General features: G+C 42.0%; 1 protein-coding gene across 3 annotated transcripts in view; it reads right to left on the reverse strand.

Annotated features, from left to right (window-relative positions):
* Positions 1-13,929, reverse strand: part of LOC109921678 (rho guanine nucleotide exchange factor 17-like) — a 432,839-nt gene that overhangs the window by 113,813 nt on the left and 305,097 nt on the right. For all 3 annotated transcript variants that reach the window (XM_048597755.1, XM_048597756.1, XM_048597754.1), the window contains exon 5: positions 11,859-11,951. In XM_048597755.1, the coding sequence (XP_048453712.1) occupies positions 11,859-11,951 (93 nt within the window). The remainder of the gene's footprint in view (positions 1-11,858; positions 11,952-13,929) is intronic.

Below are 13,929 nucleotides of genomic sequence, written 5' to 3' on the forward strand. Positions count from 1 at the left end.
TAAGTTGCAGAGCTTTATTAATTGAATTCAGCCAATTGTGATGGTGGGAATCGGAACTGAAGTCTCCAGAGCATTAAGTATGTGGTTAATAAAAATAAATGTTGCTTTTAACCATTTTCCACTGACTCCTGATTAAAACAGACACAGAAACACAACAATATAGGAAGTAGAGTAACCAACGCTAAACATTATACTTAAGATCCATTAGAATTCTCTCTGTGTTAAAATTGAGGCTAGAATAAATGCAATCAGCATGCAAAATCTGCCTGAGGGTGATATGTTAGCTCATTCAAAGTCCATCCATTTCATTGTGCATGTATGAAGAGCTAAATGATCTTCTTCAGTACAAATTATTCTATCAAAAACCCTGCTTGTAGTGATTAAATCAGTTGTGAATGTTGTACCTACTGTTTATTTCTTCTGTTGTATTCCAAGTACCGTCCAATGTTATGGTCAATGTCGTGGATTTTCCATAAAATTACAATTCTCTTGAATTTTATGAGCTGCTACTTTCATGGAGAGAGAGAGAAAGAGAGACAGAGAGAAAGAGAGAGGGGGAGATAGAGAGAGAGAGAGAGAGTGTGTGTGTGTCCGTATGTGTATTGTATGTGTCTGTGTGTGTGTTTGTGTGTCTTGCATTTCCATTGATGTGAGAAGGGGGAGTAAATATGCAGCTGCATCAAGGAAGAAAAATCTATCTTACATAAACAGGAACTTAGTATTTAGAGAAATTAGAATAAATGAAACAGAAGTGAATTCCAAACGTCGCAACTTTACAATGTTTACAATGGAAACCACGTCTCGTTGCTTCACAGATTCAGACACCTACCTGTTATTAACAACAAGGTAGGAGTTGGACCTGAGTGATGATAGTACTGAAGATGCACAGCTGTGAAAGACTCTGCTGTCTTAGTGGCCTGTTTGTTCTGGAGTGTGCAGAACACTGATTTAGTTGCTTCATAGTTTTGCAAAGCACATTTACATACTTGCCAATGCTTATGATTTCATCTAAACTGTTTCCAATTTCCTTATAAAGTCACAAGTCCCCAGTGCATTGAACAGAGTTCACGGGCATGTTCACGGTCATGCAAGGATGCTTTGCTTTTTGCAAACCTTCAAAAGCTGCTCAAATCCTGCTCTATGTGAATCACATTATGACCAATGAGAGGTGTTATACCCTGGTATTGTTTTCGGTCTGTCTCTTTAATGTGTGGTAGGACAGTGGACTGAAGCAAGTCATGTGATCTACCGTGAGTCCTGCCTAACAACACACCTTATTTCACAAAGGCAGACGCTGCTGGGCTGACTGTGGACAGACTTTCAGTTTTTAGACAGAAACAGACAAACATCTCCCAGAGACAAAAGGCTGCAGTAAGTGTCATCAGTGGGTCTACAGTGAGCTACAGGGTGGAATGCAAGAGGAAAGATAGCTTCTAATCGAAGAGACACATCCTGTGGGAGACTCTAAAGTCAGAGAGGATCTTCCCTAGCAAAGTCAGGAGAAGAAACCACTGGAAAGGACTGTACTACAGGTAGTCAGCTCGGGAATTCTCTGAAAACCAAGGAAAATGCTGCTCAGTGGTTAATGAAGATAGGAGTGACTATCAGCTACTTCCCATAAAGACTCTAATTTTGTGGAAAGCTGTAGCGTATATCTATGTGACGTGGAAGTAAGAGATGAGTTAAAAAGATTAATAATGGCACTTTTCTAGTGTTTAGAACATAAATTACCAAATAAATAATGTTTGATGAATAAAAACCGAAAGAATGATGGATGCCGTAAATCAGAAACAAAAGCAGAAATTTCTACAAAAGCTCAGCAGGTCTGGCAGCACCTGTGGAGAGAAATCAGAGTTAACGTTTCAGGTTGAGTGACCCTTCCTCAGAACTCCTGCTGAGCTTTTCCAGCATTTTCAGTTAATGTTTGATGATTGTTGCTTTTAGCTTGTTTGTTACAGTCGAAGTTTTAAAATGTGAAAACATAGAATCCATACAAATGTAGAAGCAGGCTATTTGGCTCATTGAGTTCACACCAACCCTCTGAAGAGCATCCTTCCCAGATCCAACCCCTATCCTACGCCCTGTAACCCTACATTTCCCTTGGATAACCCACTCAGCCTACACACTGTTGGGCAATTTAGCATGGCCAATCAACCTAGTTTGTACATCTTTGGACTGTGGGAGGAAACCGGAGCACCCGGAGGAAACCCACGGGGAGAATGTGCAAACTCCACACAGACAGTCACCCAAGGCTAGAACTGAACCCAGGTCCCTGACACTGTAAGGCAGCAGGGCTGACCACTGAGCCACTGTGCCACACTAATAAAATCTTCTGAAATTCTTTTATGGTGCTCACAAGGACATTAAGTTTCATTTTTATTCATTCAGGGATGTAGGTGTTGCTGGCTAGGAATTATTGCCCATCTCTAATTTCCAACAGGGCAATTAAGAGTCAAACACATTGTGTTTGTAGGTCTGAAATCAAATGTTAAACAGACCAGGTGGGGATAGCAGATTTGCTTCCCTGAAGGAGCCAGATCACAACTGGCAATGGTTGTTACATGGTCACCCATCCGACTAGCATTTTACTCCAGATTTCAAATGAATTTAAATTCCACAGTCTGCCATGGGTTGGATTCGAACCCATGTCCCCGGAACACCAGCTTGGCTTAGGCTTCCCATAATTTCCTATTGTGTCTTGCAGACCTCTGAGATCTGTGTGTGTTAGCAACTTCCGAATGCAGAAATCAATGCGCCGGCACATTAATCAGTGCACGCAGGATCTCTGAGCAGCCATTTAGCGGAAATGTTGGCCTGGGAGTCCTGGACTATGAGTCCAGTGACATGGCCACTACACCATCACCTCCAAGGCAGAAAATACTGACAACAAATGCCAGACCCATCAACATTGAAAATGAATGGTTGCTGAACTTTTAACAAAATGGTTCGGGGGGACAAAAATATACCTGTAATGTGAACCTACGTATTCACTCGGAGAGCTGACGGATGTAATGTGTATTTCCAGCATTTTCTACGTTTATTTCTGATTTTCAGAGGTTGTAATTTTGTTTCTACGCTAGGACACAGCTCTGTTTACCTTTACTGCACTTAGAGTCATAGCATCATTCCATACAGCATGGATACAGACCCTTCGGTCCAACTAATCCATGCTAACACGTTCCCAAACTCAACTAGTCCCACTTGCATGCATTTAGCCCATTTCCCTCCAAACCCCTCCTATTCATGTACTTATCAAAATGTCTTTTAAATATTTTAACTATACCTGCATCCACCACCTCCTCTGGCCGTTCATTTTACACATGAACCATTCTCTGTGTAAAAAAAGTTGCCCGTCATGTCTTTTTTAAAACATTCTCCTTTCACCTTAAAAAATATGCGGCCTAGTTTTGAACTCACCCACCTGAGGGAAAAGACCCTTGCTATTCACCTTATCTCTGCCCCTCATGATTTTAAAAACTTCTATAAGGTCACCCCTCAACCTCCCATGCACAAATGAAAGAAGTCCCAGGCTATCCAGCCTATTTTCATAACTCAAACCCTCCATTCCCGGTTTTCACAGTTTGGGCTCCCCCAGGGCCAATCGGTTCCTGACCTCATCACAACCTTGGTCCATTAATGGACCAAAAAGCTAAACCTCACCAGAGGTGAGGTGAGAGTGACTGCCCTTGACATCAAAGTTGAATTTTACAGAGTGTGGCATCAAGGAGCTCTAGCAGAAATGGGAATTGGCGAAAAACTCTCCACTGGCTGCAGTCATGCTGGCACAAAGGAAGGTGGTTCTCTTAGTTGTTAGTCAGTCATCTCAGCTCCAGCACAGCTCAGCAGGAGTTCCTCAGGGTAATGTCCTGGGCCCAATCATCTTCAGCTGCTTCATCAATAACCTTCCCTCCATCATATGGTCAGAAGTGGGGATGTTCGCCGATGACTGCATCATGTTCAGCACAATTTGCAGCTGCTGAAGTAGTCCATGCCTAAATGCAGCAAGACCTGGACAATATCCAGTCTTGGGTTGACAGGTGGTAAGTAACATGTGCACGACACAAATGCCAAACTGTGACTACATCCAACAAGACAGAATCGAAGCTTCACCCCATGATATTCAACAGCATTACCATCAATGAATCCTTCCCGCTAATATCAACATCCTAGGGGTTAACATTGATCAGAAACTCAACTGGACTCACCATATAAATACTGTGTTTACAAGAGTAGGTCATGGGCTAGGAATCTTGCAACAAGTAAGTCATCACATGATTTCCCAAAGACTGTCCATCATTTATAAAACACAAGTCAGGAGTGTGATGGATTATGTCTTGCCTGGATGAGTGCAGATCGAACAACACTAAAGAAGTTCAACATCATCCAGGACAAAGCAGCCCTTTTGAGCGACACCACATCCACAAACCTTCACTCCCTCCACAGCTGTAGCAGCAGTACATACCAGCTACAACATTTACTGCAGAAGTTGACAAATGATATTTAGACAGCACCTTACAAAGCAATGGCCACTACCGTCTAGAAGGACAAGGGCAGCAGATACATGCAAATACTACCACCTGCAATTTCCCTTCCAAACCACTTACCATCATGACTTGAGGATATATTAATTCCTGGATCCAAAACCTAGAACTCCTTCACCAGTAATCGTGTGGGTGCCCCTACACTTCACAAACAGCAGAGGCTCATGAAGGCAGCTCACCACCCTCTTCTCAAGAGCATTTAGGGATAGGCAATAAATGTTGGCCTAAGCCTCACTGCCCACATTCTCTTAATGAATAGAAAGCACATCAATGAACATCCCAATCTCTGAACTCATGTTGAAGGAAAGAGCATTAATATTGCAGCTGAAGATGTTTGGGCTGAGGACAGTGACCTGGAGAACCCTTGCAGAGATGCCCTCAGCCTGAGGAGATTGACCTTCAGCAATCACAACATCTTCTTTTGTGATAGGTATGACCCTAACTGCGGAGTGCTCCAATTCACTGAAAATGCCGAAGAATCTTGAACTGGATCTGAAACATTATTTCAGAGATAGTAGGAACTGCAGATGCTGGAGAATCTGAGATAACAAGGTGTAGAGCTGGATGAGCACAGCAGGCCAAGAATAGAATAGATAGAAGATGGATAGAGGAGAAGAAAAAACCAGCCCAGCTCATCCCCGCCTCCCTAACCTGTCCTTCCTCCCACCTATCCCCTCCTCCCACCTCAAGCCCCACCCCCATCTCCTACCTACTAACCTCATCCCGCCCCCTTGACCTGTCCGTCCTCCCTGGACTGACCTATCTTCTCCCCACCTCCCCACCTACACTCACCTTTACTGGCTCCATCCCCACCTCTTTGACCGGTCTGTCTCCTCTCCACCTATCTTCTCCTCTATCCATCTTCTATCCGCCTCCCCCTCTCTCCCTATTTATTTCAGAAACCCCTTCCCCTCACCCATTTCTGAAGAAGGGTCTAGGCCCGAAACGTCAGCCTTCCTGCTCCTCTGATGCTGCGTGGCCTGCTGTGTTCATCCAGCTCTACACCTTGTTATCTCTGAAACATTATCTCTGTTTCACCGTCTGCAGATGCTGCCAGAGCTGAGTTTTGCCAGCAATTTCTGTTTATTTCAAATCTACAGCATCAACAGTATTTTGTTGTTATTTTTTGTGAAAGAAAGCAAACTGTGGGTAGAGCCAAGTAACAAAATGGTTTAATTTGAAATGGATCACATTGCTGATTCCCTCACCTTGGTTGAGTTAGGGGAACACCATATTCCTGACAGAAATTCTTAAATATCTCGAATTTATTAAAGGTCTTTTGCATATTACATCATTTATCATAGGAAATATAGAGTAGACAACAGAGATGGAAAGAAACTCAACTACCAAACAATGGGATTGTTGCAGTGAATCGAAAAAGGCAGAAAGGCTGTTCAATGCTGTCACCACATTCTTTTGGACTATTTCCAAACTAGTCTTAGATATTAAACGAGGGGCTTTACTCCATGCTGGAACTAATTTCACATTGGAGACATCAACGGCTTCAGTCTGACAATTAGAGATCAGGTTTCATAAGACACTAGACTGTTGTGCTTCTTCAGTTTCTGTGTAATCACTCATTTTAAAGCCATGCTTTTAAAGGCCAAGACTCTCCTCACAAAGATGCACTTTGTTTCAAATCCTTGCATGTTTATGAGTTTATGTTTCACTGTGCATTCTGTAAAATTGTTAATTTGCTCAAAAGCTTAACAATAACACTTATAACTAACAAACTGTCATAGTTATCAGCCATTGTGCAGAGAGCAAACTGAATCCTGTTCTTAATCTAGAACCAAGGTCAGCTACAATGCTGGCAGGACAGAACATGATCAGGAATAAAGGAAGTAAGTACGTTACATTTTGATTGGATTAGGCAGCGTATAGTCGTGATTTCTAATTTTTTTTAAAAATTAATATTCAGGCTGTTACTGTCCAGAAGTCCTGAGAGGAGGGGTGATGAATAACATCCCAGGATTCAAAGAACAGACGTAAGTCATTTCATCAAGACACACACTTCTATCTTGAAAAGAAACTGTGACATACTCTCTGTTTAGTTCTGTGAACTATTATTCATACACTGTGTTGTGTTAAGTTTTGCAAGTCTTAAATAAAGGTGAAGGTAAATTTGAGGACTATGGGACGGCTCTCTCATTAGACAGAGATTATTTGAGGTGGTTTAACCTGTGGGTCACCATGCGGTCAGGTGAGGGGAGAGTTTGAGAAGGACAGTCCCTCATGGTAACCTCAGCCAGAGCAGGAATTGAACCCACGCTGTTAGCATCACTCTGCTTTACAAAGGGGTTGGCTTGTGATGCAGTGTTGCTATGCAGACTGATGCTAACCATATGGCCTAAATGCCCCCACCAGCTGAGGTTACCACGAAGCAGACTCTCCTTCTCAACCTCTCCCTTCACCTGTGGCGTGATGACCCTCAGGTTAAACCACAACGAGTCACCTCTCTCTGTTATGAGAGAGTAGCCCCACGGCCCAGTAAGTCTATGGTGACTTTACCTTACAAGTCTTAATCGAAACATTGCTGAATCCAATTGGATTTGAGGCAAATTCCCCACAGTTCCTTTCAAACTGATCAGTCCAACTGCCAGGAATTAAGTTAACAATCTTGGTAAGCCGAGGTGTAGTGTGTGACAACATATTCATCTTCAATTACTTGTTTTTAATGACCTAGTTGATCGTGTTTTCACAGAGGAAAATCTGGTTGGAATACAAGGATAAGACTGGCATTCTGCTACAGGAGAACTGAACCCATAAGATATGGTGAATATCTGTCAGATTGGGTAGAGGAGGAGCTCAGCAATTGGGATGATAGTGCACAGGGATAGAAGACTAATCTATTAAAGAGCTAGATACAATTGTTGAGGAGTGAGAAATCCAAAAATAAATTTAGTTCTATCTCATAGGCCCAAGTTAGACCAAAAATCTGCTGCAAGTTTAATCAACTAATGATTTTTAAAACTGAGTACTTTGACCTGCACGAAGGCAGAGCCAGAGGTCCAGAGATATCACAATCTCATTCCGTAATTAGTTCAATGGCTGTAGAATAATGACAGACAACTCCCTAACCCAGTAGTTTCCAAACTGGGGGTATCATAGTTGGAGCACCGTCCCTCTAGATCTGCCACTGTATTTGGGTGTGAGGGGGTGGTTGGGAAAAGAGCTGATTATCTGTGTGTAGCGTGCGGAAAGGGACTAATTTCAGCATTTCTAGGGGAGAGTGGGGTTAGGGAAGCAGTGTGTGTTTGTGGGGAGGGAGGGCGGGGGATTATTACAGTGTGTATGGGTATCGTACTGGAGAGGAACCTCATTGAGTCCAATGTCACTAATGAACTTGGAGAGCTTGGGTGAAATGTCAATGGCCAGTATGGAAACACTCCACGTTTTACATAAAGCCCAGCCTTGAATCGGGATAAGCACAACTCCACATTCAGGCAAGTTGTTTACTTTTGTGAATTAAATCCATTTTGTTTTAAAGCAGTGTAGTGTGAAACTGCATCCTCTAGGTTATAAATATTGTTTTGTATCATTTCAAAGCTTCAGTGGTATGTTAGATATTTATTTAACTGTCACACATTCAATCCAATGATTTCAAGATAAATCTTTAGGGAAACATTGATTAGTAATACTGAATGCAAATATGAATGTCATTAATATCTGCTCCTTCCTGGTCAAGACCATGAGCTGGGGTGGCTCAGATGAAGTAATAGACTGTTGAATATATCAAACAATAACATTTAAAAGAGTGCTTTAAAATGCAGATTTTCACACTAATATGATGTTGAATATACAAGCTTTAATAATTATATACTTAATGTTACTGTGCTGCTTTATTGTGGTTTTACTTTTGTAGAATTTTTTTATACATTCATGGCAGGTGGGAGTCGCTGGCTGGGTCAGCATTTATTGCCTGTCCCCAGTTGTGTTTTAGAAGGTGATGGTGAGCTGCCTTCTTGAACTGCTGCAGTCTACGTGCTGTGGGTTGAACCACAATGTCATTAGGGAGAGAATTCCACGATTTTGATCCAGTGACAGTGAAGGAACAGCAGGCTATTTCTAACTTAGTATGGTGATTAGTTTGGAGGGAAATTATCAGGTGGTGGTGTTCCTATGTATCTGCTGCCCTTGCCCTTCGCGATGGAAGGGGTCGTGGGTTTGGAAACAATTTCCGATTTTGTCTCTGATTTCCAGCATCTGCAATTCTTCTGGTTTTTATGTAGATTTGGAAGGTGCTGTCTACGAATCTTTGATGAATTTCTGAGGGTATGTTAACTTTCTAGTATTAAAGCAGGGTTACATTAAAAAGTAGTTTAATGAAAAATAAATACGTCAGACCAAAACTAGATTTCCTACATAACACAGTGTGGAGCTGGATGAATACAGTAGGCCAGGCAGCATCAGAGGAGCAGGAAAGCTGATGTTTCGGGTCGGGACCCTTCTTCAGAAATTTTGTCTTCATTCTGTCTTCATACACAAATCAATCACTAAAATAATCTACATAAACGTTTTTCTTTCTTTTGCTTTCTGGTATGTGATTTATTGCCCATCCCTTATTACTCTTAAAAAGCTGGTATTGAACTGTCTTCTTGCGTCACACAGCATATTAGACTTAATCACACCCCTTGTGGTATTGGAGTCATGTTTAGAACAGACCAGGAAAGGATGGCTAATTTCCTCCCATGAAGAACATCAGCCATAGGAAATGTACTTTTAATGGCAATCCAGTCGTTTCATGATCATTATTAATGGAACTAGCATTTTATTTTATATTTACTAATCTATTGATTATAAACTTCCTCAGCTTCCATGCTGCAATTTGAACTCATGCCTCTAGACCATTAGTACAGACCTCTAGATTCTAGTGCAGTAATATTACCAATGTACCACCAGAATCCCAAGGAGTTAGCCCTCGTATCTAGGTTCATCTCATAGTATGTTCCAGTTCTTCTCCAGAAATAGTGAAGATGTACAATTAGCTGCAGACAAAAAAACAATATCTAGCACTTCCACAAGGTGGTCTTACTCTCTGTGATATGCTAATATTAAATTAAATCCGAGTTAGCCCCACACCTACTTAAAATATTGGGACCATTTGGAGATGTGACCAGTGTTGCTGTGCCTGGGAGAGCATTTAACATAAACTCGAAACTGGTAAATGGTGTAACGTACAGTAACAGATCTAAACAGGTCAATACTTCTGAGTAAAGGCAGATGCCGATGGGTGAACAAAATCATTCCAAGCACACAAAACTACTTTTCTTTAAAATCGATTTAGAAGTAGTTGCTGAAATATCTCAGTGTTGTGGCTTTAGTGCTCAGAGCACACTGAATAGATAGCAAGAACTGCAGATGCTGGAGTCAGAGTCAGTACAGTGTGGAGCTGGATGAGCACAGCAGGTCAGGCAGCATCAGAGGAGCAGGAAAGTCAATGTTTCGGGTCAGGATGAAGGGTCCCAAGCCGAAACGTTGACTCTCCTGCTCCTCTGATGCTGCTTGACCTGCTGTGTTCCTCCAGCTCCACACTGTATTGAATAAAGCACACTGAATTACTTCTTTGACTGACTCCATGAAATCCTTAGCAGCTTCACAAAGTGTGTGCAATAACAATAGTGTTTACCTCAATAGCAAGTGAGCAACAAACAGCAGCCTGCATTTATAAAGCACCTTTAAAGCTGTAAAAAGTCCCAAGAAGCTTCACAGTGTTGGCAAACATTTTTATATCACACGACATGAGGCATTAGAACAGGTGGAGAGAGAGAGACAAAAAACAGAAAGGAAAAAAGGAAGAAGTGAGGAAGGAAGAAAAGAGGAAAACAGGACAGCAAGATTGGGGGAGGAAAGGGAAGGATGGTGAGACAGGAAGGAAAGAACAAAGCAGAGCAGAGGAAGAAAGCAGAAAGTTTTAGGGAGGGAATTTCTGAGTTTGAAACCTAGGGAATTAAAGGTACACCACCAATAGTGTATTAATGCAGATCAGTGGACAGGACATGAGAGGTGGTATATGTTGGATTGTTACAGTGAGGCTGTTGGATTTTTGACTTCTTTTACAAGTTGCCTGTGATTACCCATGGAATACAGTTAATCTCAGCAAATCACAGGGTGGTGAGCAGATAATCCAGGCTGGAGTGTTTTAAAATGTTTCCCTGTTATCAGAGGGTGCGCTACATCTCAGTGTTACAGTACAAAGTTACTGCAGGTCACCTCACAGTTGGCACAAGATTTGCACATACAAAGAAGCAATCCATCAGGATAAAACTTGCAAAATATGCTTCCAGATTTATAAATTATTCCATTAAAATTAGTACAACTGGAGTCTAACAACAGTCGTGGGGGAAATAAATAAATCTTCTGAAAAATGTTGGTGCAGAACACATAAAATATTTGCTGCATTGCCAACATCCCTGAGCTGGCAATTTCAGAGCAGGGGTTTAGCATTGAACTGAAAGGCTGAAATAATCTCAAGATAACAAACTCACCTACACTCACTCCCTCCACTTTGAAAGCAGAGATCACAACACAAATGCTCCTTCTGGGATTTTCCGAAAGCAATTTTCAAAACTTTTGCAATCCAGCAGCCTCTCATGAGAACATCACTCACCAAGCGCATTGGTAAGCTTTTATAACATTCTTTCATGTGTTGTAAACAGCACTGGCTCTCTCTAGGTCACTACAGAGGGTTGTCAATGACATTGCTTCAGAACTCACATGTTGGCCAGACTCGGTAAAGTCGAGGACTTCCTTTCCAAAAGCACATTCGTGGACCAGGAGGGTTTTTGCAACAGCCGATGAAAGTTTCATGGTCATCATTGCCAAAAATAGCTTTACCTGTCGGATTTATTAATTAAATTCCAACAGCTGCCATGGTGGGATTTCAACCTTTGTCCTGAAGCAGTACCCTGGGCCATTAATCTAGTGACATTAACACGACAGTATCATCTCCCCAAGCTGCTCATTTAAACTGAAGATGAAAGTCAATGAATGTCAATAAAGGAGCTGACATCTGTGCTGGAGTAAATAATTTTGGAGAATGGCTGAAGTCCCACTCCTTGTCATTACATTCCCTGCACTACACCATTCAGGCAGATAACCCAGGAAGTGAATGTTCCAAATGTTCGAAATTATACTTCAAGCTGAAAATATTATTTCGTTTTACATACATACAAATAATTAAACCTTGAGATTGTCATATTCTGCCATTCGTACTATATTATGCAATTTCCTGCTTGCATTAAGCCGTCAGTATTTTCTAAGTTAGTTGGCTTCCTTTTTATACTGTTTTTCAATTTTGATCTTACACTTTCTTACCTTTATCAGAAGTTCATATCGGGGAATTCGCTGAACCGGTTTGATCATTAAATCAGACAGTGCTTGCTTCTCTTTATTCTCCCTCATGCTTTGCTGCAACATAAGAAAAAGTTCACAGAATCACAGAATTGTCATGGCACACAAAAGAGGGCATTCTGCCCACTGTACTGGCACTGCCTCATTAAATGAGCATCATTACTGTGAGCTAATCCTACTTTTACCCAGACCCTTGAACATGAAGGAATTTGAGCATCGTATTTTTATGCAAATAATCATCCAATGCCCTCTTGAATTTCTCAACTGAATCTACCTCCACCACACTTCCAGGCAATGCACCCTAACTACTTGCTCAGTGAAAAAGTTTTTAGATCTTTTCCTCACTTCACCCTTTTTTTTTTACAGATCACTTTAAATATACACTCTCTTAAAACAAAAACAGAAGTTGTTGGAAAAGCTCAGCAGGTCTGGCAGCATCTGTGAAGAAAAAAATCAGAGTTAACATTTTGGGTTCTCTGAAGGGTCACTGGATGTAAAACATCAACTTTGATTTCGCTTCACAGATGCTGCCAGATCTGCTGAGCTTTTCCAGCAACTTCTGTTCTCGTTCCTGATTTACAGCATCCGCAGTCCTTTCGGTTTTTATACACTCTCTTGACCTTGTTCTTCGAGTATGAGGAGTGTCAGTTTCCTCACAATGCCTTGTAACAACACATTAACAATTCACAAATCACAAGTTGGATGGAATCTTACACTTCTCATAAATAATCACTATTGAATCCATTTCTGCATTTGTTGCCAGGATGCCCATCTTGCCAAAGGCAGTCAATGAAGGGTTTTCCTGGATGGGTTGGACAGTTGTAGCTGCACACCACTGATCCATGCTGCTCTGGTGGGACAGGGAGCAGGCTTGTAGTAAGGAAATGAGGTCTCATGGATCTCGTCCTTCCCCCCACCTCAGATCAGCTACGTGCAGGCTTTAAAATTAGCATGGAGTCAGTCAATTTCTGATCAGCCTAAAACGGGGCACTTCATTACTCAAGTTAATTACCCGCTACTGAAGGGAGGATAGCCATTACCCATGGCAACCTGCTTTCAACAAGGTTGTGTCACTGACCAGCTCACCTCATTCCAAAATCTCCTCTCAGTGCTAACTTCAAGGCACTGTCCTCAGGACCAGGAAGATATATCTCTCTCGAAGGGCAGCGAGAAATTCCACCACACCAGGAGAAGGGGAAGTCTGTACCGGTCAGTCTTTATGCTTCATCTTGTTTTGCTTATTGGGTGGGAGGCAGGGCTAGGAATGATGGGAATCCATTGCCCAGCAAATGAATTTTAATAATCCTAACACTTTTCTACCTTGCCCTGGCTTCCAGCTCTACAGATGCCCTGGCCAATTTGAGATTTGCGGAATCTTTCCTTTATAAAGATCATTCAAAGACAGCAGCCACAGCAATGATTGCCAGGTCTGGCCAAGTCACAGCACCTTCCCAGATATGCTATCTCCTCCATCCCGTCACTCACCTATGTACCATACATTGCCTAGCTGATCCGTCCCTTCTGCATTTCAGGCTTACACATCCTCATAAATGCCAATCAGTAGATGGTTGGCACTGGGGTGTGTTTGCTACCCAGGAGTGAACTTACCACCAGATTCCTGCAAAAGCCATGAATACTCAGCCAGTTGTAGCTTGTAATGTCGTAAAAGTACAATGGTGAAGTCAGAATCACCTTATTCCCAAATCAGTCCTGCCTCCAACCAACGCCATTACTCAGTCAACTCCATGCATTTCCAACCTGTCCCTTCTTGTCCTTTTTTTTAAGTACTGTCACTGGCCAGAGACATTACGAACTCTGCTCCAAATGGGGCAGATAGTTACAGCCTCAGACTGAGTCAGCCCCACCACCTACTGACACACAATGATTGAGTTAGTCCCATTGCAGCCCCATCACTAATCCACATCGATCTATTTCCAGCCCCATCACTAATCCACATTGATCTATTTCCAGCCCTATCACTAATCCACATTGATCTATTTCCAGCCCCATCACTAATCCACATCGATCCATTTCC

The sequence above is a fragment of the Rhincodon typus genome, chromosome 6, assembly GCF_021869965.1.
Source record: "Rhincodon typus isolate 14 chromosome 6, sRhiTyp1.1, whole genome shotgun sequence".
NCBI lineage: Eukaryota > Metazoa > Chordata > Chondrichthyes > Orectolobiformes > Rhincodontidae > Rhincodon > Rhincodon typus.